Below are 25,757 nucleotides of genomic sequence, written 5' to 3'. Positions count from 1 at the left end.
AAGAGCCAGCACTGTAGCTCATGTCTGTACTCCTAGCTACCCAAGTGGCTGAGAATTGAGGTTCATGGTTCAAGGCCAATTTGGGCGTGAAAGACTCCTGTCTCTAACAACCAGAAAACCAAAAGTGGCCGCGAGGCTCAACATGGTAGAGTATTAGCCTTGAGCTGAAGAGCTAAGGGACAGCACCTAGGCCCAAAGTTCAAGCCCATGACTTATAAGAAAAAAAGACGCTGGGGCCAGGAGTCTGGCCTAGTGGTAGAGTGCTTGCCTAGCATTCCTCAGTACCACACAGAAAAAGTCAGAAGTGGCGCTGTGACTCACATGGTAGGGTTCTAGCTTTGAGAGAACCCAAGGACAGTGCTTAGGCCCTGAGCTCAAGCCCAGGACTGGTTTTAAAAACTGAGAGTCTTGTCTCCCTTGTACTCCACTCAGGCTGTGAGTGGAGGCGGCCCAATGCCAGCTAGTGAAGTATTTGACGTTTTCTCTGGATACTTTTCCACTGCAGGATAGAATCGTACAGAAATCAGAACAGTTAAAGGCAAGGAAAGAGAACTTTACGATTACTTCAAAGAGAAGGTAGGTATTTTTTATTCTTGACCATTTTTTCCAATTCTCAGGTTACTTTAAAAATCTAAAGACAATCGGTCATCACAGGAGGAGAAATGAGGTATATTTTTGCTGGTTCTGAAAGTAAGACGCGAATGCGTCCAGCAGGTACTAAGTGCACACTGCAGAATGGTGAGTGTCCCCGTGGATGTGGCACCTGCACAGGTACACCCACGCAAACCCTGCCGATTCAGGTCGCCTCTGAGACCTGACTGCTGCACAGTGAAGAACTCCGATGTGCGTTGTTCTGCACCGAACACCTCTGTCTCTTGAGTCGCTCTCTGGATGCTGCCATTCATTGTACAGGAGAGTTTCTGTCCTCCAGCAAGACGGCAGTGGTACAGCTTGAACTTCCTTGTGGGCAGCCCCAACCCCACCTAAGGGTCAGATGTCACCATGTCCTGGTCACTGTCACTTGCTACTGCCAGGCTATGAGAAGAGTGAGTGGTGTGTTCTTGCTGATTGGAAAAAACTGCTCCAAAGAACATGGAAGAAAACTAGAGGGAAAAAAAAAAGCCCGCTGTTTATTCTGAAGTGAGGACTTTTCAGGAAGGAGTGAGCTCCAGCCGCCAGCCTGCAGAGTAAGATGTCAGGCAAAAATGCAAATGACAAGCCAAGGGGAGAGGAGAGGCAGTCTTAAAATGGAGGTTCATCTAATATAGAAACAACAAGAGTCAGTGCTTGGCATACAGTGGTAGGAGAATAAGTTTCTCACAAAAAGCTAAGTGGATGCTAAGTCATTAGGCAAAGAAGTGGAGTGCATTCAGGGCCCCAGCGCCTGGAGGCTCTCGGCTGCTAGGAGAAAACAAGTCATTTTGCCGCTTGGAGAGCTGGCCATCTCATCGCCAGTCATCAACACCACTGTGTTGTGTTCTCACCTTAAGTGCTTTGTGGCTTTGTTGAGACCTAACATGAGGAAGCATTAAAAAAGCCCAAATTTAGAGACATTCTACCACCATGTCACAGTAGAGAGAAAGAGGAATTGGAAAACAAATGGCCCCGATTCACGGAGGTGCAGCGAATCTATGATGCAGACCCATGAACGACCTGGGGGATGATGTATGAGAATTACGTGTGCTATTGACAAGTGAGGCTACATTTATCATAGGGTTGGGGTGGGGTGTGCAGCACTGGTAAACACAAAGGTCTGGGTTCCATCCCCAGTACAGAAAAAAATATGTCCGTATGTCTGAGTGCATGTACACATGAAAAAAGTTAAACATGGAGGGATATGCCAAGTACCTCTCTGTTCATCTCTCAGTATCTGTATTTTCTGATTTTTCTCCAATGAAATAACCTTGCATGTGTGTGAATAAGACACCAGGGCAAGAAGGCAGGGCCTTGTGCACAGTGGCAATGCGTTACTATAGAGCCACATCCCTGTGCCCCCAAGAAGTAATCATTGTCAGAAGGTTGAGATCTAAGGACCGCAATTCAAAGCCAGTCCAGGCACTGAAAAGTCCCTGAGACTCTCCCATCTCCAATGAACCACCAGAAAACCGGAAGTGGTGCTGTGGCTCAAGGGGTAGGGCAGTAGCCTTGAGCTGCAGAGCTCAGGGACAGCGCCCAGGCCCAAAGTTCAAATCCCACAACGAACAAAAAAAGAAAAAAAGAAAAGAAATAGTCATTTGTGAAATGGCAGCCTTTTTTTAATTGCCCCAAATTAATTTAAAATAAAAAGTTAGACAAATAGGAAGGGCAGGCTGCGTTATGCTGGGTGAGGCAGCTCCAGGCACAAGGCTGCCCACCCAGGCCACCCTGAGCAGTTATGGAGAGGAAGCCGGGCCAGTGCTGTCCTGGGGTGTGTTTTCACAATCCCACCTGAGGGGTGTAATTCAGTGATGCGTAGACTGAAGCAAAGACTAATACCTTACCAGGACACATAGTGAACAAGTAGCAAAAGTGAGCTTAGCCCTGGGAGTTCAGCTCCAGAGCCAGCTCTGCAGCCCAGGGCCCCAGGGTCCCCTGGGCAAACCATGCTGAGTACCCATGGGGTGAAGCTGGCAGAGGGGCGCCTGGTCCAGGAGACTGAGAATGGCCCGCACCACTGACCCATAATGCAATTCTGCACTGCAGTTCTCCACATGAAGGCAGATCATTCCCATGGCCTTTTTAGAACTGATGGTGTGACCAGACACAGTGTGAAGAGAGCCTCTAGGAAGGACCAGGGCAATCCCAGTCAACTTCAGGGACCTGAAGCACCAAAAAATGATTTCCTGTTGTGCCTGTGAAGCAGTGAGCTCTGCCTCGCCCCAGCCTGCTGCTTGTGTTCAGGGGAGAAGACTACCTGCACAACCACTCTTGAACACAGACGACCTAGTCTCTGCTTGAATTTGGCCTTAGAAATGACTGAGGCCGGGAGTTTGGCCTAGTGGTAGAGTGCTTGCCTAGAATGCACGGAGACCCAGGTTTGATTCCTTGGTACCACATACATAGCAAAAGCTGGAAGTGATGCTGTGGCTCAAGTGGTAGAGCTCTAGCCTTGAGAAAGCCCAAGGGTAATACTCAGGCTCTGAGTTCAAGGCCCAGGACTGCCCCCTCCCCCAAAAGGAATAATTTAACTACTCTTTCATATTGATATTCCATCAATTAGATTTTGCTTCATTTGAGACTAGCTTGGTCTCTTATCAGGAAAAAGAAAAGAAAAGGCCGGCACCACACCTGGACTTTGAGGCCCAGATGGTTGGGGTCTCGGTTCTAGGCAGAAATGTTCTTAACTCCCCCACCCCCATCAATGAAGAGCTGGACTTGGTGGCTTCGTGCCTAGGCAGTAAAATGACCCTATCTCAAATATAGCCAGCAAAGTCCAATGCTGGAGGTGTAGCTCAGAAGGTTAGTGCCTGCCTAGCAAGCTCAAGGACCCAGCACCACGGAAAGGGAGGCTCTCAATGGCAGGCACATGCTGGAGGCCCTGGCTTCAGTCCTCGTGGCTAAGAAAAGCAAGCCGTGAATGAGTGCTCAGGACACAGGGTGGCTGGGGTGAACTCCCACCCTGACAGGGTCATGTCAGCACTTCTCTTACCCTCTTGAGTGCCCGGCTGGACTCCCCCACCGGGTGCTCCCCATTGGGTGATCTCTTCTTGGTCAGAGGGCTGCTGTGGTGTTCCTGGACACAGCTCTCGGGGGGAGACCTGGGAGGACGCAGCCTTTTCCGTGGCATTTTCCTCGAGATGCACTCTGCAACCTGGCTGCTTCCACTCTGCCCAGTTTTCCGACTTGACCTGACGCATGGAAGGGGTTGGATGAGAACACTGAGACTATTCCCCCTGGAGACATGTGATGTCCCGATTTAGAAAATATAGCCAAACAGCAGAGGTACTTGTTGAAAGTTATGATTCATGTTTGGGATTTTGTTTTGTTTTGTTTTGTTTTGCCAGTCCTGGGCTTGAGTTGACGGCCTGAGCACTGTCCTTGGACCTTCCTCAAGGCTAGTGTTCTACCCTGAGCCACCGCACCACTTCTGGCTTTTTCTTTTTTTTTTTTTTGCCAGTCCTGGGCTTGAGCTCAGGGCCTGAGCACTGTCCTTGGACTTTCTCAAGGCTAGAGCTCTACCACTTGAGCCTCAGCACCATTTCTGGCTTTTTTCTATGTATGTGGTACCGAGGAATCGAACCCAGGTCTTCATGCATGCTAGGCAAGCACTCTACCACTAGGCCAAACTCCCGGCCCCTCTGGCTTTTTCTATGCATGTGGTACCGAGGAATTGAACCTGGGTCTTCGTGCATGCTAGGCAGGCACTCTACCACTAGGCCAAACTCCCGGCTCTATTTTTTAAATTTTTTAATAAATTAACCTAGTTATAGGAGATAGTATATAATGTGGTAACAGAACTGAAGGAGAAAAAATTAAGGAGGACTGGACTATATATAGGAAGACCCGGGTTCGATTCCTTGGTACCACATACATAGAAAAAACTGGAAGTGTTGCTGTGGCTCAAGTTGTAGAACTCTAGCCTTGAGAAAAGTCCAAGGACAGTGCTCAGGTCCTGGGTTCAAGCTCTAGGACTGGTAAAAAGAAAAAAAGTATATAAAAAAGTATATAAACTACCAGCCATGTTTATAATTTTATGAGGTCAGGGAAAACCAATGTTTGTGAGTCATAATACTGAAACATGTCATAATATATATATGTTTAAAACATAAATATATAGGACTGGCTAGCATGTGCAGGGCCCTAGGTTCCATCCCCAGCACTTACACACACACACACACACACACACACACACACACACACACACACACACGCGTCAGACATCTGCATAGGCCTGTATTCATGCAAAACGAAGTCTGAAAGAAAGTTCAGTGAGCTAGAATGTTAATGGTGGCTAGGACTAGGAGGTATTTTATTTTTTTCCTTGTAGTTTTTTTCCATATTTTCTTTGTATCTTTTCTATAACTCTGAAATTAGCTTAATGAAGCATGCTTCCCACCACCACCACCCAAAAAAAAGTTACTGAGAAAAAGAACAGAAGAGAGAAATTGGCCTCCAGCCCTCCTTGTGAAAAAGGGTTGAATGCTTTCCTGGGGCAACTAATCCTCTGTCACCCTTAAAGGCCAATGGGCATTGGGCATGCGTTTTGAGTGATAATGAAGGTGAACTAGACCATCCCGTTCCGTTCTCGTCAGGTGAGGAAAAGCAAATGCTGGAACAAGACTGGCTAAGTCTCTAATGCGATGGCTCAGCCTCCTAGCTGCTCCTCACATTCTCAGGTAATGCTCATTCTTTGGTTGTTTTCTAAGTGAAGGCCATGTAACTCTTGCAGCCCATCACACAGCAGAACAGACACTCACCTTTCTCCTTCCTGGGGCAGGCACAGCGACAGTGGGGAGGGCGGCCTGCTTCCATCCTCAGCCAAGGTGGCCAAGTAGAAGTAAGCTTCCAATAACATATCGTTAATACTTAGCACCATTGGCCTAAAGGGACAGGGTAAGCAAAAATTGTATTTATTTTTATTTATTTATTTTAGTTTGTTTTGGACAGTCATGCGGCTTGAACTCGGCCTGGGCACTGTCCTGTGCTCTTTTGTTCAAGGTTAGTGCTCTACCACTTGAGCCAAATGCCACTTCCGGTTTTCTGGAGGTTAATTGGAGATAAAAGTCTTATACTTTTATCTGCCGAGCAGCTTCAAACCATAGCCCTCAGATTTCTGCCTCCTGAGTAGCTAGGATTAAAGGCATGAGCCACGCCCAGCGATACGTATTTTCTAGTGGACATTTGAAACACATTATAAAATGATATATAATTCTGGAGTAGAAGCAATACAAGTAGATGTTTCTTCTTGATACTGGTGGTTCAAGACCTGAAACCTAGTTAATCAGGAGGCTGAGATCTGAGGATCACAGTTCAAAGCCAGCCTGGGCAAGAAAATCCATGAAACTCTTTAACTCCAATGAACCACCTAAAAGCCAAAAGTACAGTGGTGGCTCAAGTGGTAGAGCACTAGCCATGTACAAAAGAGTTCAGGACAGTGCCCAGGCCCTGATTTCAAGAATCAGGGCCAGCAAATTTACACATAAAAATGTCATTTTGGAGCTGGGTGCAGTGGCTCACATCTGTAATCCTGGCTACTTAGGAGTCTGAGATCTGAGGATCACAGTTCAAAGCCAATCCAGGCACTAAAGTCCGTGAGGCTCTTATCTCCAATTAACCACCAGAAACCCGGAAGTGGTGCTGTGGCTCAAGGGGTAGGGCAGTAGCCTTGAGCTGAAGAGCTCAGGGACAATGACCAGGCCAAGTTCAAGCTGCACCACCTACCAAAAAAACAAAAACAAGTCATTTTGGGCCAGGTGCTGGTGGCGCATGCCAACAGTGCACAGACCCAGAGTTCAAGCCCCACAACTCTCCCCCCACCACCAAAAAAATGTCAACTTGTACTGGGGAATATGACTCATGGTAGATCACCTGCCTGTCAAGTGCGAGCTCCTGAGTTCAAACCTTTGTACTACCAAAAAAGAAAGTCATCTTCTAAAATTTTAGTATTTTAGTTCAATCAATATTGCTAATAAAGTTAAAAAAAATTCCTGCCAGATGCCAGTGGCTCATACTTATGATCCTAGCTAGTCAGGAGACTTGACACCAGCTCAGGCAGGAAAATCAGAGACCCTTTACCTCTGATTAAGCATCAAAAACGCAGGAAGTAGAGCTGGGGTTCAAGTTGTAAAGTAGTAGACTTGAACACAAAAGCTCAGGGACAGCACCAAGACCCTGAGTTCAAGCCCCAGGACAGGCATACACGCGCGCACACACATGCACGCACACACACACACACATAAAATAAAAACATAAGAAATTCCTGAGGTGTTGGGGCCGGGAGTTTGGCCTAGTGGTTAAAGTGCTTGCCTAGCATGTATGAAGACTCAGGTTTGATTCCTTGGTATCACATACATAGAAAAAAGTCAGAAGTGGTGCTGAGGCTCAAGTGGTAGAGCTCTAGCCTTGAGAAAGTCCAAGGACAGTGCTCAGGCCCTGAGCTCAAGCCCAGGACTGGAAACAAAAAAGAAAAGAAAAGTTCCCAAGGCTTACCTCCCTGGAAAGTCAAAATGCATGGCGACAGGACTACGCACAGCTTCGGAGAGTGTCAGGAACCCCTGAAGGAAGTGAAGAAGGAAAGTTGAAATCTTTACTTTAAAAGTATTATCACTATGGGCCGGGAATTTGGCCTAGTGGTTAAAGTGCTTGCCTAGCATGCACGAAGACCTGGGTTCGATTCCTTGGTACCACATATATAGAAAAAGCCGCAAGTGGTGCTGAGGCTCAAGTGGTAGAGCTCTAGCCTTGAGAAAGTCCAAGGACAGTGCTCAGGCCCTGAACTCAAGCCCAGGACTGGCAAAAAAAAAAATATTATCACTGGGGACTGGGAAAGTAGCTCAGTAGAGTGCTTGTCTACCATGCCAGAGGCTCCAGGTTCAATTCCTTAGTACTACCCACATAAGCAGAAAAAGAAACAGAAGTGGAGCTATGGCGCCAAGTGGTAGAGCCTAGGCCCTGGGTTGAGGTACCATGACTGACAAAAAAATCAGTAAATTTCTTTTTTGTGTGTGGGGGGGACATGGGGCTTGAACTCTAGGTCTGGGCATTGTCCCTAAGCTTTTCAGCTCAAGGGTGCCGCCCTACCTCTGGGGCCACAGCCCCACTTCCTGTTTTCTAGTGATTAATTGGAGATTAGAGTCTCAAGTTCTTTAGTGCCTTTGAACCTTGATCCTCAGATCTCAGCCTCCTGAGTAGTTAGGATTACAGGTGTGAGCCACAGTATCAGGCTTATCAGTGAAATTTTAAATTTGAGTTTCACACAAATATTTTCTTACCTTCAAATCTTTGAGACAGAATGTTATTTCAGTATCCATTCCAATCTGAAAGTAGTCAAACTCATCTCTGTCCACACACATGGAACTGTGCACAGAACTGTTAGTGTCTAATGTTAGAACAAAATGAAGAATAAAATCAGTCCCAGAGGTCTATTTATTTATTTATTTGCCAGTCCTGGGCTTGAGCACAGGGCCTGAGTACTGTCCTTGGGATTTCTCAAGGCTAGAGTTTGACCCTCAGCACCATTTCTGGCTTTTTTTTATGTATGTGATACCAAGGAATCAAACCCGAGTCTTCATACATGCTAGGCAAGCACTCTACCATAGGCCAAACTCCTGGCCTATTTAATTTAATTTTAATATAAGACTATCACTATGGGGAATGGAAACCAAGCTTGGAGGAGGATACAGATAGAGGGCTAGGAAGGGGATGAGTGGTAAATGGGGACACATGACACAAGGTTTATTTGCACATATGGGTGCTGGCTCCTCAGGTTTCCTTTATGATAAACAGAGGACAGTAGAAGGTGAGAAACTGACATTACAACTTTAGCTGAAATTATATTTTCCTTAGTAATCATTCTCTTCATTTAGAAATCTGGAAGTCAAAACCAAATACGGAATTACAAACTGTGTTAAAATTCCTGGATCTCTTAAAGAGGTTTTGTTTTGTTTTGTTTTTTTCTGGATCGTGGGACTTGAACTCTGGGCCTGGGCGCTGTCTCGGAGTTCTTCAGCTCAAGGCCACTGCCCACCCTGGAGCCAAAGGCCCACTTCCCGTTTTTTAGTGATTAATAGCAAGTCTGGGCCTGGAGTTTAGCCTAGTGGTAGAGTGCTTGCCTAGCATGCACAAGGACCAGGGTTCAATCCCTTGGTACCATATGCATAGAAAAAAGCCAGAAATGGTGCTGAGGCTCAAGTGGTAGAGCTCTAGCCTTGAGAAAGTCCAAGGACAGTGCTCAGGCCCTAAGTTCATGGCCCAGGACTGGCAAAAAAAAAAAAAAAGAGTAGCAAGTCTTTAGTGCCTGGCTGGCTTTGAACTGTGATCCTCAGATCTCAGCTTCTTGAGTAGCTAGGATGACAGGTGTCCTGTTTCTTACATTGATATGACATAGCTGATGGGTACTGCATGGCTGCCAGTGACACCAGCACACCAGTATATACATATTGTCCTTACCCACTGCTTGCTCATTAGAACTCTTGAGGCAAAAATCCGCTGTCGTTACGGTGAGGGTAACTTCCTCTAGAGTTGATGGAAGAAGAGCAACCATCTCAGCCAGTAATCTGGAAAGGACAATGATCTATATTAGCATTGTTTTCCGGGCACAGTGACACAGGCCTGGAATGCCAGCACTAGGAAGGTTGAAGTAGGAAGACCTTCTGCCCATTTCTAGAACTCTGAGTTCTGGCCGCCTCCCAGTATTCATGGTCTTTCTTCTGCTCCCTAAGTCTGAGCTGCACTCTCCCGTTCACTTCAAAATCAGAAAATACAAACAGGAGACGGTGAGTGTGAGGCTGGAGTATGAAGGACTACGGCTTGCATCCTGGGAGAACTTGGCATTTCCTCCCTCTTCCTTTTTTCTCATATCATCACCTGCCACCTGTGAGGACTAGAAGGCACCCCACAAACATGGACTCCATTCAGAGCTCGGAATGGATTCTATGAGGATCCAAATGGCAGATCCGTGAGGTCACACCTGAAGCCTCCAGGCAGAGGCTTCAGCTCCGCGAGGCGTCATCTCCTCAACCTCCTCGGAGACTTTGAGCCTGGAATACATAGCTAAGTAACAATTGTTACTAAAGGGCCATACTCCATACTTGGTTTTTGGTTTTCCTTTTGTCAGTCTTGGGGCTTGAACTCATGGCCTGGGCACTGTCCCTGAACAGTTTTGTTTTGTTTGTAGTTAACTGAAGATAGGAGTCTTGTGGACTTTTCTGCCACTGCTGGCTTTGAACCAATATCCTCAGATCTTAATCTCCCGAGTAGGTAGGATTACAGGCATGAGCCACTGGCACCCAGCTAAATGTGAAATATGCCCTAGTAATTTAAGGCAAAGGCTTTCCTCTGTGAATAGAAGGGGATGTAGAAAGCCACAGGTGGGCTATTACTAGAACTTTCTTGGTCACTAAATTATTATTGCTACCTTTAGGCAGTTACTATCTACTATTATATTTCTTTTTTTTTTTTTTTTTTTGCCAGTCTTGGGCTTGAGCTCAGGGCCTGAGCACTGTCCTTGGACTTTCTCAAGGCTAGAGCTCTACCATTTGGGCCTCAATACCATTTTTGGCTTTTTTCTATGTATGTGGTACTGAGGAATCAAACCTGGGTCTTTGTGCATGCTAGGCAAGCACTCTACCACTAGGCCAAACTCCCGGCCTACTATTATATTTCTTAAGGTTTGCTTTAAGTGATATTTCCAAGTCAGGGTTTAGCTTTATAAAAAGCTATAGGGGGGGGCCGGGAGTTTGGCCTAGTGGTAGAGTGTTTGCCTAGCATGCATGAAGACCCGGGTTCAATTCCTTGGTACCACATACATAGAAAAAAGCCAGAAGTGGTGCTGAGGCTCAAGTGGTAGAGCTCTAGCCTTGAGAAAGTCCAAGGACAGGGCTCAGGCCCTGAGCTCAAGCCCAGGACTGGCAAAAAAAAAAAAAAAAAGCTATAGGGGCTGGGCACAACAGCACACTCATGTAAGACCAGCTACTGGGAAGGGAGGCATTAGTTAGGAGAATTGTAGTTCCAGACTGGCTCAGGGTAAAAACCCAAGATGCTATCTAGAAAATAAGCTAGGGCTGGGAGTATGGTCTAGTGGTAGAGTACTTGCTTAGCATGCATGAAGACCTGGGTTCAATTCCTCAGTACTACATACATAGAAAAAAGCAGGAAGTAGTGCTGTGGCTCAAGTGGTAGAGCTCTATCTGAGAAAGCCCAAGGACAGTGCTCAGGCCTTGAGTTCAAACTGGACTGGCAAAAGATAAAAAATAAATAAGCTAGAACAAAAAGAGTTGGTGGCATGGTACAAGTGGTAAAGCACATAACTATATCAATTTATGGTGATATATATATTCTATAGACATATTGATATATTACATAGATTGATATGTATCTATGACATACAAAGTCTCAGCTTAATTTTAATTTTATTCTTAAATTTATGTGCCAGTGATTGCATATAGAGATTCCATTCCTGAATACTTGTTAAACTTGACATTTGAAATATGATGTAAAAAATCAGTGTTAATAAAATTTTTAATAAAAAAATTTGATAACAAAAAAAAGCTATAGGGCCTAAGAATTTAATCCCAGTTATCACCCAAAACAAAACAAAAACCTGTGGGCAGAGCACTTGCTTAGCAGACTCAAGGCCCTGGGTTCAATCCATAGTACTGAAAAAAAATAATTTAGCCAGGTGCTGATGGCCCATGTCTGTAACCCTAGCTACTCAGGAGACTGAGATTGAGGATCTTTTGGGTTCAAAGCCAGCCCAAGCAGGCAAGTCCATGACACACTTATCTCCAATTAACCACCAGAAAACTGGAAGTGGAGCTGTGGCTCAAACCGGTAAAAGCACTAGCCTTGAGCAAAAAAGCTCAAGGACAGTGTATAGAGTGAGTCCAAGCCTCATGACCAACAACAACAAAGATCCCACCAAAAAAATAATAAATTATAACTGAAGAGCTTTAGGACATTAATTTTCCCATTGTAACAATACTATATTCAGAAAAAAAAAGAAAAAAAAATGAACACAGGGAATTGATTACCTTGGCTGAATGACTAGTATATTAGCACACATGTTCTTTTCAAAAAGGATCTGCACAGCTGGGCTTTCTTCAAAGTGTATATTATGAGTTTTTTTAATACCTTAAAAAAATAAAGCTACTTTTTAAATATTATAAGTACAAAACACTGTAAATCGTCACAGTCAAATTAAAACAATAATTGGTACATACTATACACACATGAAATTGTAACAGTGAAATTCTCCTCTGAGCCAGGGGCTGGTGCCTCAAACCTCTAATTCCAGTTACTCAGGAGGCTGAGATCTTCGGATCACAGTTCAAAGACAACCAGAGCAGGAAAGTCCCATGGACTTATCTCCAATTGGGCACCAGAAAACTAGGAGTGGTGCTGTGGTTCAAAGTGGTAAAGCCTACCCTTCAAGCAAAAGAGCTCAAGGACAGTGCACAGGCCCCTAAGTTCAAGCTCTACCACTATATGGGCAGAAAACTAGTTTGAAGCAACACTCCTTAATGCAGTGTGCCTCCGCCCTCTAGTGGTCCTACAGTAACATGTCATCTAGTCTGATCACAGTGAGCTGGAATCCCGTTAAGCTAGCTGATTTCTGAAATTGTAAGCCAGTTTCCCTCACCACAGACCATGGCTCCATCGCCCTCCAATCATAGCACCTTTTCTCTAGAACTGCTTTTTTTTTGCCAGTCCTGGGCTTGAACTCAGGGCCTGAGCGCTGTCCTTGTACTTTCTCAAGGCTAGAAGCTCTACCACTTGAGTCTCAGCACCATTTCTGGCTTTTTTCTATATATGTGGTACCGAGGAGTTGAACCTGGGTCTTTGTGCATGCTAGGCAAGCACTCTACCACTAGGCCAAACTCCCGGCCCTAGAACTGCTCTTTTTGTGCAGGACTTTTGGAGTGAGACCCTCATTGCAATTTTTTCCTTGCAAATTTTTTTCCTTGCTGAAATACAAAAACAAATACCCTCCCAAATGCTCAGGACCTAAATGTTTCAGATCTGGGAGTTCTTTGTCATTTGCTGTTGCAAACCTTATAAGCTGAAAACCTCTGATCTGGAAATCTGTCCTTGTCATCGTTTGTATTTCCAATGTCCAGATTGGGCATGAACAGTCCACATTGTGCCAGAAACTGCAGCATGCATTCTACACGCATTCTCTGGTCCTCACCATGTTGTGCGGAAGAGGAACAGACAATCTTAGAAGATAAACACTACAGCTCAGTGAGTCGTGGTGAGTTTTCAAGGAGAAGAATACGAAGACGTTGGAATCTGTTTTCCCACAAAATGTACATAATAAAATCCAAGCTGGCATAATGTGTGGGAATCAAGGGGACTTCACAGAAACAAGACTTTGCAACGTGTTTGGTGCTTTTGTTGTTTTGTTTTACAGAATTAGCAACCGTAACATTTAACTTAATAAATACTTGCCACAAATGTCTACGTATTGAATGGCGGTAGTTAACTTTGGCTACATAACAAATCACACCTTGGTGGCTTAAAGTAAGGAGTGCGTGTTACTCATCATGATTTACTGAGCTATTCTACAGCCTACGATGGGCATGGTGGGTGTGGTGGGATCTTCTAAAGTGGCTTCCTTTAAGAGAGAACAGTGAGGAGCTGGCACCCAGACCAGTAGTGTGCTATCAACTCCAGACCTCGCATCGCGTGCCTGCCACTGGTCCTCAGTGTGCAGAAGGAAATGGAAGGGTCAGAGAGGGCCTCCATTGTCACCAGGCTAAGGAGCAGAGCAAGGTTCACACTCACATCTCTGAAACACAGGCGGCGCGTGATTGTTCTCTGGGCGCAGTCTGTCAGCACACTCATTGCCTGGCTCCCTCGGCGAGGCTGTCCCGTCATCTTCACTTGTGGCCTCACACTATCGTGGCAGGGGCCACTGCGCTGACCTCCAGCCTCGCCTCACGCTCTCCTCAGTTCCAGGTCCCAGGCTCCACTTCACCTGGTGATCGGTGCCAGCCAATGGGGCCTGAGCACCTAAGAGGGCACTGTGGGCCTACTGGGGGCTGCTGGACCCCACCACACTCTCCACACTCACGTCCCCACAGCCCCAGCCAGCCCCAATCCTACCTTGTACACAGTGGAGAGGGAAAGATAAAGGAAAACCTTCGACAGCCCAACCAATGATGCTACAGAGAGGTCTTGACAGGAAGTCTGAATATTCTAAACTAAAGCCAGCTCAGAAGAAACAGTATTTTAAACCACTCTAGTATACCTACCGTGTCTGCAGAAGAGTTGAATAGTAACTCTGCCCTTCTTGGATTTGGTGACTATTTTGCACTTCTCAACATTTCTTTCAAGGAAATTCAGACATTTAAAGATGGGCAGAACTGACTGTAAAGCAAATATAAGACAACCTTTCAGCAGTATATAGCTGCTTGTGTACCTTCTTATGGCCCAGCTTGTTTATGCATATGAACAAATGAGCAGACTGATCTGCGTGCCACATTTTGTGAAATGCTGAGCAGATGTTATGGTGCATCAATATTTCTCCTATGTGACCGAAAAATACCAAGATTTACCTGCATTGTGAACTTGCAATTTAGAGACAGTGGAATGTCATTATTATTCATTGTTCCCGAGGTTGACCATTGATATTGTTCAAAAAACACAGAAGAGAAGAGGACAGAGCCATATGCTGACGAAGAAGAATTCATAGTTCGCAGCACAAGCTAGAAAAGCAAGTTAGCTGTGTGGGACAAAAGCAACTTTAAATTCCGTTATGTATATTGTCACAAGTATGTTCAAATAAGACCATAACTAGCCAGGTGTGGTGGCTCACACCTGTAATCCTAGCTACCCAGGCGGCTGAGTTCTGAGGACAGTGGCTTGAAGCCAGCCTGGGCAGAAAAGTCCCTGTGAGTCTCTTTAATAAACTACTCAAAAAACTCCAGAAGTGGGCCGGGAGTTTGGCCTAGTGGTAGAGTGCTTGGCTAGCATGCACGAAGACCCGGGTTCCATTCCTCGGTACCACATACATAGAAAAAAAAAAAAAAAAGCTGGAAGTGGTGCTGAGGCTCAAGTGGTAGAGCTCTAGCCTTGAGAAAGTCCAAGGACAGTGCTCAGGCCCTGAGCTCAAGCCCAGGACTGGCAAAAAAAAAAAAACCCAAAAAACTCCAGAAGTGAGCAGGGCATGATGGCTCACACCTGTAATCCTAGCTACTCAGAAGGCTGAGATCTGAGGATCTTGGTTCAGAGTCAGCCAGGTGCACTAAAGTCCCTGAGACTCTTATCTCCAATTAACCTTTAGAAAACCAGGAATGGGGCTGGGAGTTTGGCCTAGTGGTAGAGTGCTTGTTCAGCATGCACAGAGACCTGGGTTCGATTCCTCAGTACCACATCACACAGAAAAAAGCTGGAAGTGGTGCTGTGGCTCAAGTAGTAGAGCTCTAGTCTTGAGAAAGCCTGAGGATAGTGCTCAGGCCTTGAGCTCAAGCCCAGGACTGGCAAAAAAAAAAAAAAAAAAAAAAACGAGAAGTGGCCCTGTGGCTCAAGGGTAAGGTGGTAGCTTTGAGCTGAAGAGCTCAGGGACATGGCCCAGGCCCAGAATTCAAGCCCCATGACCGAAAAAACAAAATGCCAAAAGTGGTGTTGTGGCTCAAGCTTCCTGGTATTCATTTTGTTAAATGATTATTAGTCATTCAGAGGAGTGACATTATTGGAATCATACTTTGGAGACTAAAGTCTCTCAACATCACTTCTTGCTTTAATATGTGGACTATAGCTTCATGCTCGTACTTACACCTTCCTTGGATGGGTCAAGCCACAGCTCGTTACTCACTCGTGCTAGAGTTTGGATTGCCTTCCCAAATACTATGAAGAAAAAAGAAACTGCTGCTTATGTTTTTGGTTTTTTTTCCCAGCATGCAGAACACTTAAGATAAATTACATTGGTCAAGAAAACCGGGATCAGCTGAAACCTCTTTGTATAACTACAGATAATTTTAAAACTTAAAAACAAAAATACAAACAAAACTAGAAGCCGGGTAACTCAGGCCTGTAATCCCAGCTACTCAGGAGGCTGAGATCTGAGGTTCACGGTTCAAAGCCAACCCAGAACGAAAAAGTCCACGAGTCTCTTATCTCCAATTAACCACCAGAAAACTGGAAGTGGTGCTGTGGCTCAAGGGATAGGATGGTAGCCTTGAGCTGAACAGCTCAGGGACAGAGTTAAAGCTCCATGAACACTAGGATCAATTCAATATTTTCTCTTCGTTCTTCAATTGAACAATTTGTCTCTGTTCTTGGGTCAAATTCCTAAAAAAGGAAATAGCGTTTTAGAATTGTAGATACTACAATTCATCACCAGAAAATTGCTGACATCTATTCTACCCAAACTTTGTTGTCTATTCTGTAATGCCCTGAACTCTACACTCTGCCTGAACTCTACATTTTGCCTCTCTTTAGCATCCAGAATGCTCAGGTTAACTTAACGACCTCAATTTACAGCTAAGGGCAAGACCATGGGGGAGGGGGAACTGGGGCCTGTTATATTTGACCGAATTTATGTGAGTTTATCCAGACCCACATTAGAAGAACTTCCTGCTAATAGGATATTTTGATTTTTCTAAATCCAAAAATCGAGTGAATATATCTGAAATGTGTTCATTTGTCATATTCACATACGTTTACCCTTTATATTATTGTACACTAACGTCCCCTTGCTTTAAGAAACACAGTGTGTCTGTCGCCAGGCCCCGGTGGCTCAAGCCTGTCACCCCAGCGACTCAGGCGGATGGAAGCCAGCCCGGCGGAAGTCCGTGCGATTCTAAACTTCAATTGATTATCACCCCCCCCCCCCGCCCCGACGTGGAGCTGTGGCTCAGCCTGGAGCTGGAGCGCTCGGGGACAGCGCCCGGTTCAAGCCCCGCTACCGAAAAAACCACCATCGCCAGAAACGACAGAGAAGAAACTCGGGCGGGCCTTCCTTCCCCGGCCGCGAGCCCTGCGCAAGAACCGCCCACAGGAACGCTTCGTGCGCTTCCGAAGCAAGAAGGGCCCCTCCACCTTTCAGTTGACCGCCGTTCATCGTGCACTGCAACATGGCCGCCGGCGCTACACCGCAGGCCGCACGGCGAGCACGCACTCAGATACCCGGATGTTGCCCGCGCTTTTCCAGCGAGGCAATCGTGCTCCTCCTATTCTTACTCCACTCCTAGGATTGGCCTACGCGGGCCCCCGTAGAATCATCCTGCTGACTCCTCTGTTCATTGGTTGTGGGATGGGTGGGCGGGCCTCCGTAGAGTTCTCCCGCAGACCTCGCTTCTCATTGGTCGTGGTGCTGGTGGGCGGGCCTACGTAGAGTTCGCCTGACGACCTCGCTTCTCATTGGTCGCTGGACGGGTGGGCGGGACCGAGAAGGCTGCGAGGAAGAGGGTGGCGGTGCTGGTGACCGAGCGGAGCGGCGTGACAGGATGGTGAGCACGGCTGCTTCGGTGGCGGAGGCCGGGGGCTCGGCCGTGGTGCTGCGGTGTCGGTCGCCGCAGGGAGGCTCAGGGGAAGAGTTCAGGCGAGGCCCGAGGCCCAAGCGGGCCTGGCAGAGGCGCTGGCCTGGAGCAGGCCTGGGAGTAGGACTAGGAAAGAGGCGTGGCCACGTCTGGGCGCGGCTGCCTCCCCCGAGTCCCGAACCCCGAGTCCCGAGCCCCGAACCTCGAACCCCGAGTCCTGGGGCGGTCGGAGGGGCCTCGCCTCGCGCCGCGTCCCGAGTCCCGGCGCCGTCGGAGCGGCCCCCGGTGCTCCCCTCGGCCGCTCCTGGGTCACGAGACCGCGCGCCGCGCCGGGAAGGCCTTTGGCCTGGGCCCCGCGGCCCCCGCGGCCCCCGCGGTCTCCAGACGCGTCCCTGCGTCTGTGCGGCAGGCAGCATCCCCGCCCGATGGGCTGCCGAGGTTGTCAACTCCCGGGTGGCGGCAGCCGGCGTCTGGGTGGAAAACAGGGGGCCGCAGTCGCTTCCTGCTGGCCTGTGCCTTCCTTGTAGGCCCGGGAGATGGACGCTCTGGGCCGCCTCGAGGGCGGGCGGCTCCCCGAAGGCGCCTAAAATCCTGGAGAGACGGGGGCCCTGCTTTGTCTCAGCAGCTCGTCACCTTTCCCAGTCTCCCCCAGCCTTCTTCGGGGGTCATCAACCCCTCTCCTTACTCCCCATTTGGAAGCCTGGGAGTTCTCACTGCCCCTTGGTCCTCTCAAACGTCAGCTTTTTCCAAAGGAGCTTTGATTACGTTGCTCTTTGGAGCCAACATCTTGGTAGTGGAATTCTTTTTTTTTTTTTTTTTTTCTTTGCCAGTCCTGGGCTTAAGCTCAGGGCCTGAGCCCTGTCCTTGGATTTTCCCAAGGCTAGAACCACTTGAGCCTCAGCACCACTTCCAGCTTTTTTTTTTTTTTTTTCTATATATGTGGTACTGGTTCTGAGGAATCGAACCCCGGTCTTCGTGCATGCTAGGCAAGCACTCTACCACTAGGCCAAACTCCGGGCCCTGAATTTTCTTTTTCTTTTCTTTTTTTTTGTGGGTCTTGGGGCTTGAACTCAGCCTGGATGCTGTCCCTAAGCTCCCTTGATTCGAGCCCACTTCCCCTTTTCTAGGATAATTGGAGAGTCTCAGGTTCTTTTGTGCCCGGGCTGGCTTTGAATCTTGATCCTCAGATCTCAGCCTCTTGAATAACTAGGATTACAGGCGTGAGCCACTCTTTAGTCGTGCTCCGGGTTTTTGCTTCCAATCCATCGTCTACGGCATGATAATTTTGATACATAGAATCCAAAGGGATGGTGTGTTTACCTGTCATGATTCCACATTCACATGTCTGAAGTTGTTTTGAGAGCCGATCGTTCATGGGTGAGGGAGGTGGTAGTTGAGATGGTACATCATCTCTGTGTGAAAGGAAACATGCCAAAATTTTAGAACTATTTTTTTTTTTTTTACATAGGAGAAAGATATTCAACATTTTATAGTGTCCAAAAGTCTCTGGGAGGGACTGGGAGTTTGGCCTAGAGTGCTTGCCTAGCCAGATTTCATTCCTTTGTACCACATATACATAGAAAAAGCCAGAAATGGTGCTGTGGCTCAAGTGGTAGAGCTCTAGCCTTGAGAAAGCCCAAGGACAGTGCTCAGGCCCTGAGTTCAAGGCCCAGGACTGGCAAAAAAAAAAAAAAAAAAAAAAGACAAGTCTATAGGAAACACATCACTGGATACTGAATTCATGGTAATATATTACCAAAAAAAAAAACCAAACCCAAAACAACTTAGTTTTCACTACTAGAACTTTGAATTAAACGTATTAAAATCAACATACTTGTATAATTGACTTACCATTAAAAAGAAAATGTTAGCTTTTGAAGTATTATTGAGGAATTTTCCAGATTGTCTTATAAAGATTATTTATATAATCTTAGAAAAGAATCGAAACAGAATAAGAAAGAGAAAAAGTTGGTGTCAATGGCTTATGCCAGTAATTCTTACTTACTCAGGAGGGTGAGATCTGAGGAGTGTGGTTAGGACATCCCAATCAGGAAAGCCCATGAAACACTTATTTCTGGTTATTCGCAGAAAAAGCAGGAAGTGGAGCTTTGGTTCAGGTGGTAGAGTCCTAACTTTGAGTATAAAAGCTCAGGAACAGCATCTAGGCCCAGTACCTCCCTCCTTGCGCCCCACCCCCCCAAAAATGGACAAGTCTATGCGGAGGACAAGATTAAGAAAAGTTGAAAAAACTGACAAACGTATAATTGTGTGCTTCTGTGGTGCTTAAAAAAATCCAGCAAATGCTTCTTTTTGTTAATATCTGTTTTGAACACAGCTGATTTTTTTTAACATTTTCTTTCATAACTCAAATCATTTAACAAGTTTTGGCATATTCATTTGGTATGGGTCTTTGTTTCGTTTTGTTTCTTTTTGTTGCTTTCTTTTTAACATTGGTCATATTTTACTCCCCCCCTTTTTTTTTTCCATTTCCCTGTCTGCAATCAACTTCTTCATTCCACTAAGGCTGGGCACAGAGTAAGTTTCTCCTCTTAGCTCCACTAACAATGGTGGTTGGGTGGCTGATGACTGGGTTCTCCTCCCTTCAAGAGCTATCAAATAAGAAGTTCCCATGCTTTATTTGATTTGTTTCTTTATATGAATTTAACAAGACTGCCATCCCTAGCATCTTTCCTGTCTTTAAATGACGCTGTAATCTGTGGCTAACCTGACAGATCAATGTGTGTAATTTGGGCAAGGAGATTCCTTAATGCTATGTAACACTAGTTCCCTTGTGTCTTCTTCTTAGTGAAGAAGAAACCAGAAGGTTCTGTCCTACCAATATTCTTAATTCATAGAAAGGGATTTCTGTGGTTGTTCATACAGCTAGATCTGCAGGTTGTCAGAAGCCCTGGTTATACTTGGGATAATGCATGGTACTCGGTTGCATTTAGCTCTTCAGTTATTAAGTACCAAGCATCACTAGTGTTCTCTCTGTTATATCCCAATTGAATGGCTCATTTACTTTCAGTCCCAAGTATTCTCAACCTCTTACAGATGTATATCCTTCCATAAATTTGGGACTTTTGCTTAAACATAGAAATCTATTATTTTTTCCCAAGTGCCAGCTTCCCACATTAACTGAACTTCAATCCACATCTGAAGGGATTCCCACTGATATCTGCATTGAACAGTTATATTAAAGAATTATCCATTGAAACTGTTCATAAAAAAGAAAATTAAAGTATACCAGTTTATAAATTCATGTTACCTCAGTTATTGTGTGCTGATAAATGTTTTTTTTCTTTGCAGTTTTCATTTTTGTCATCAAATGAGTTGAATTTTACTTAGTAATTGCTTTAGTTTCATCTGTACTATTTTTTGGTGAATTTTAATTTACAAAGCCTGTGGTGGTAGAATTATTTTGAGCATTTTTTTTTTCAGTCCTGCCGTTTGAACTCAGGTTTGTGTGTTTATTATGTAAGCAGTCTAACCATTAGGCCATGTCTCCAGCCCTGTAGTGGCAAAATTATTAATATGGTTTTTGTTGTTTGTTTGCTAATTTTGTATGTGTAGTACTGGAGTTTGAACTCAGGGCCTCACAACTCATTGGCTTGCTGGCACTGGCACAGATAGAACTCTATTGCTTGAGCCATACCCATACGCTGTGCTTTTTTTTTTTTTCTTTTTTCTTTTCTGATTGTTTTAGAGATGGGCTCTTATAGCCCATTTCTGCCAGGCTGGCTTTGAACTGCAATCTTCTTGATCTTAGCCTCCTGAGTAGCTGGGATTATAGGAGTGAGCCACTGACATCTGGCTCAATTAGATGTTTAATAATAAAGTCAAGCCTTGAAAAGCAGTTAAATAGCATATCCATTTAGGAATGGGATGTCTGTATGGGAAAAAATCATGTAGGAAGCCAGCTTGGTGGCTCACGCCTGTAATCCTAGCTACTCAGGAGGCTGAGTAAATAAGACAATTATCAAGCATGCACAGTTTATATCCAAAATGAGACTGATTAGGAAACAGTATATTACTGAACATGTTTAAGTGGTTATGATATGAAGTGTTTCTGGGTTCTGGAGTCATCTGAAAGTTTAGTTTAAGAGGGGAATCACAGGAAGAGAAGGTTGACTTGGCATCATATTTAATATCATACCTTATCTCACCTTGCCACTTGAAAGTTGGTGTTGGTGTTAGGAGATCTGCATATCCCTCATCGGTGCAACAGTCTGCCGGCTAAATTCAAAAAGCTCCTGGTGCCGGGGAAGATTCAACACATTCTCTGCACTGGAAACCTTTGCACCAAAGAAAGCTATGACTATCTCAAGACTCTGGCTGGTGACGTCCATATCGTGAGAGGAGACTTTGATGAGGTAATGTGTTTCCTGTCCTCTTTCCTACTGCACCCCTTATTTCCTTCCCCTTTCCTGATTCTTGTTTGTGTGTCTCGGTCGTGGGACTTGAACTCTGGGCCTGGGTGGTGTCTTGAGCTCTTCAGCTCAAGTCTACTGCCCTACACCTTGAGCCACAGTTTCACTTCCGTTTTTCTAGTGCTGGTGCTAGCTTTGAATTGTGATCCTCAGATCTCAGCCTTCTGAGTAGCTAGGATTACAGGCATGAACCACCCTACCTGGCTAAGAGTACAGGCATGAGCCACCAGCACCCAGCAAATGTTTGTATTTTTGATGAATATCAAAGTAAAGTAGGACAAAGCAGGGAAAAGGGAACAATCTCTCTAGCAAAAGGAGGAAGTCTAAAAAAAAAAAATTCCCCAGGATCTAGAGGTCCCAAGCATGAAGACTAGGCTAGCCCGCGTCAGGACTCAGAATTCTAACTTTTCTAGGTTTTTTTTGGTCGATTATGGGACTTGAACTCTGGGCTCTGGTCGTTAATTGGAGATAAGTCTCAACGGACTTTAGTGGCTGAGCTGGCTTTAAACTGCGATCCTCAGATCTCAGCCTCTTGAGCAGCTAGGATTATAGGCATGAGCCACTGCACCTGGCTTTCATAATTTTTTTTTAAACTTGGTTCTCTTTCACAAGGTTTCTGTATACTGAACCAAATGGACACACACACGATTGTCTCTGTGTTGTGTAAAGACAACTTAATTAGCAAGAGTTAGATTTAATTTCTAATTTGCTATATTTATAAGCCCTGAAGCCATGCTATCAGAGTTTAGATCTTAGTTTAGCCACTCACTGGATGACCCTTGGGTAAGTGGCAGCCATAAAAAGGGGAGCTTGGCTGTCAAAGACTGAAAAAAAATTCAGGGTTTGAATTCAGGCTTGAATTCAGGGTCTGGGTGCTGTCCCTGAGCTTCTTTTGCTCAAGGCTAGTGCTCTACCAGTTGAACCACATCACTGCTTCTGGCCTTTTCTGTTTATGTAGTACTGAGGAATAGAACTCAGCGCTTTATACTTGCTAGGCAAGCATTCTACCACTAAACCACATTCCCAGCCCCCAAATGAAATTCTTAACATCATTAGCTCTAAAATACTTTCTCTGTGTCTGTTTCTTACATTAGAACCTGAACTATCCTGAACAGAAAGTTGTGACTGTGGGACAGTTTAAAATTGGTTTGATCCATGGACACCAGGTCATCCCGTGGGGAGACATGGCCAGCCTGGCCCTGTTGCAGAGGCAGTTTGATGTGGACATTCTTATCTCAGGACACACCCACAAATTTGAAGCGTTTGAGCATGAAAATAAATTCTACATTAACCCAGGTTCTGCCACAGGGGCCTATAATGCCTTGGAAACGTAAGTAGTATATAGTAAAGTTAACAATTGCCTTGATGACATTTTATATAAGACAAATGTAGCCAGGTGCTGGAGGTTCTCATCTATAATCCTAGCTACTGGAGAGGCTTCGTTCAAAGCCAGTCATAGCAGAAAAGTCTGCAAGACTCCATTTCCAATTAAGCCAGCAAAAGGAGAGTTGAAGGCATGGTGCAAGGGATAAGAGTGCCAGCCATAACCAAGAAAGTCGAGCAAGAATGCTAGGCCCCAAGTTCAAGTTGTGGTACCATTATATACCGCCTCCCCTCCCCCCCACCCTTTTTTGTTACTGGGGATTGAACCCATGACATTGCACTTGCTTGGCAAGCACTTTGCCACTGAACTACATCCCAGCCATCCCCCTCCCCCATTTGTTTTTTTTTTTTTTGTCATGGGGCTTGAATTCTGGGCCTGGGCACTGTCCCCTAGGTCTTGAGCTCAAGGCTACCCCTTGAGCCACAGTGCCACTTCTGGTTTTCTGGTGGTTAATTGGAGATGTCTCCTGGTCTTTTCATGCCTGGGCTGGTTTTGAACTCCGATCCTCAGATCTCAGCCTCGTAGCTAGGATTACAGTCGTGACCCACCAGCTCCCACGCCCCCTTCCCAATTTTTAAAAGCAACCTTTAAAATAGTTCTTTGGGGGCTGGGAGTTTGGCCTAGTGTAGAGTGCTTTCCTAGCATGCATGAAGCGCTGGGTTCGATTCCTCAGTACCACATACACAGAGAAGGCCAGAAGTGGTGCTAGGGCTCAAGTAGTAAAGTGCTAGGCTTGTGAAAGTCCAAGGACAGTGCTCAGGCCCTGAGTTCATGCCTCAAGTCTGGCCAAAAAAAAAAAATAATAATAAAGTAATTCTTTTGGTAATTGTTCTTGTTTTTATCTTTTGGAAGTGCTAGGGATAGAACTCAGGACCTTGCTTGGCTTGGGCTAGGTGGGTGCTCTATTAGAGCCCCATTACAGTCTGTGTTATTTTCTCCCCCCCTTTTTTGGGGGGGCAATCCCTGGGCTTAAGCACTGTCCTTGTCCTTGGGCTATCTCAAGGCTAGAGCTCTACCACTTAAGCCATAGAACCACTTCTGGCTTTTTTCTATGTATGTGGTACCAAGGAATTGAACCCGGGTCTTTGTGCATGCTAGGCAAGCACTCTACTACTAAGTCAAACTCCCAGCCCCTGCATTAGTTATTTTCCAGGTATGGCTTCCCCAAATGCTTGGGCTGGCCTGAGCTATTTCTTACAGGGATGACAACCTCACAGGATGCACCCCACTCTTATGCTCTGCAGCTGGGATGACAGGCATGTGACACCTCGCCCAGTCACTGGTGAGATTCCATCTCACCAATTTTTATACCTGTGGTGGCCTCAAACCTTGATCCTCCCTCTTTTGCCTCTGAGGCAGCTAGGATTGCAGGCTTGAACCACCTCCTCTCACTGGTAATGGTTCTTTGTAACTACACAAGCAACAACCAAGATTTCTTCTCCGGGCCGGGAGTTTGGCCTAGTGGTAGAGTGCTTGCCTAGCATGCACAAAGACCTGGGTTCAATTCCTCTGTACTACATACATAGAAAAAAGCTGGAAGTGGGCTCAAGTGGTAGAGCACTAGCCTTGAAAAAGCCCAAGGACAGTGCTCAGGCTTTGAGTTCAAGCCCCAGGACTGGCACACACAAAAAAAATTCTTCTCGAATTCAAGTTAAATTGAAACTTATAGTTCTAGTACTATTTAGTACAAAACACTGATATTATGTCTTTTCTTCCAGAAATATTATTCCATCGTTTGTGTTGATGGACATCCAGGCTTCCACAGTGGTCACATATGTCTATCAGTTAATTGGAGATGACGTCAAAGTAGAAAGAATTGAATACAAAAAATCTTGAAGCCAGTCTGTCTTGATTTTGGTTTTCATTCCCCTGTTCAAATCAAGTAATTAAACATTTAAGAATCACATAGCTATCTCTTTTATAATATTTTGCTGTAAAATATAATGCATCCTCTGTTACTACTTGCTCTAAGCTTCTTATAAACTCTATGTAGTTTGCAGTATAGGGTTTCTATTTTAAGTCTGCCTCACAGTAAATGATTCTGTGTGAAGAAAAAAATTATCCTTGTAAATACCTTCAAGGTTGGCATTTGGACATTATTATACAACTAGTGCATGAACAGAGAGAATATAGACTTTCTGTGTGCATTTTTTTCTTCAGTAATAAATGTTTACTTTTCACGTAACCTTCTTGATAACCCGTGTTTAATTTCGAAACCTGATGAGACTTTGCAGTGATGACACTGAAGTTGCAGATGAAGCTCTTATCTCTAACTAACCATCAGAAAACCAGACTTGGAGCTGTGGTTCAAAGCAGTAGAGAGCCAGCTGGAGCACAAAGCTCAGAGGCAGTGCCCTGGCCCTGGGTTCAAGGCCTACAGCGGACAGCCACCAAGCCCTTCATTAGAACTAGCCCTAACCTGGATCAAGTTTGACTATGTGGTGACCTTGAGAAGACGTGGGAAAGTCTGTGTTTTTAAACTACTCAGGTAACAAGTAGGCTGAGAAAGGGATTTAGTGATAGAGTGCTTGCCTAGCGTGCGTGAAGCCGGGCTTCAGTTCCTCATACCTCGGTCTGGGCCCCGCGGGACCCCGCAGCCTGGCCCCGCATCGCCTGGCACCCGGTGCCCGGCTCAGGGCTCGAGCCCGGGGACGCCGGGAGCGTGCGCGGCGGGGACGCGGGCGCGTGCACGCGTCTGGAGACCACGTGCTCCCCATCCTCCCCGACCTTCGGCCCCGCGGTCAAACACCGACCAGCTAGGAAACCCGGGCGCCGGGCAGTCCGACGCCAAGCGACCCGTTAGCCGTTGTCGCCTAGGCAACC

General features: G+C 45.8%; 1 protein-coding gene across 6 annotated transcripts; it reads right to left on the bottom strand.

Moving 5' to 3' along the window:
- Window positions 1–581: 581 nt before the first annotated feature.
- Rad9b (RAD9 checkpoint clamp component B) lies at window positions 582–25,596 on the bottom strand. Of its 6 annotated transcripts, XM_090320041.1 has the most exons (12): window positions 25,503–25,596; window positions 18,441–18,532; window positions 15,416–15,486; window positions 14,196–14,345; window positions 13,893–14,007; window positions 11,670–11,769; window positions 9,088–9,194; window positions 7,911–8,017; window positions 7,129–7,193; window positions 5,397–5,519; window positions 3,629–3,827; window positions 582–1,103 (listed from the first exon to the last, which is right to left on the bottom strand). In XM_090320041.1, exons 2-12 carry the CDS (start codon window positions 18,493–18,495, stop codon window positions 984–986), a joined length of 1,212 nt encoding a protein of 403 aa, XP_090176167.1. In that variant the 5' UTR covers window positions 18,496–18,532; window positions 25,503–25,596; the 3' UTR covers window positions 582–983. The 6 variants fall into 6 exon arrangements, with proteins under 6 accessions (XP_090176167.1, XP_090176165.1, XP_090176168.1 ...); XM_090320039.1 differs by lacking the exon at window positions 25,503–25,596 and having other exon boundaries at window positions 18,441–18,681; XM_090320042.1 differs by lacking the exons at window positions 18,441–18,532; window positions 25,503–25,596 and adding an exon at window positions 16,681–17,097.
- Window positions 25,597–25,757: the final 161 nt, after the last annotated feature.

Source organism: Megascapheus bottae, chromosome 28 (assembly GCF_031878675.1).
Source record: "Megascapheus bottae isolate mThoBot1 chromosome 28, mThoBot2.hap1, whole genome shotgun sequence".
Taxonomy (NCBI): Eukaryota; Metazoa; Chordata; class Mammalia; order Rodentia; family Geomyidae; genus Megascapheus; species Megascapheus bottae.
The sequence above is the reverse complement of the archived record's forward strand: the minus strand, read 5'-3'. Positions and strand labels throughout refer to the sequence as shown.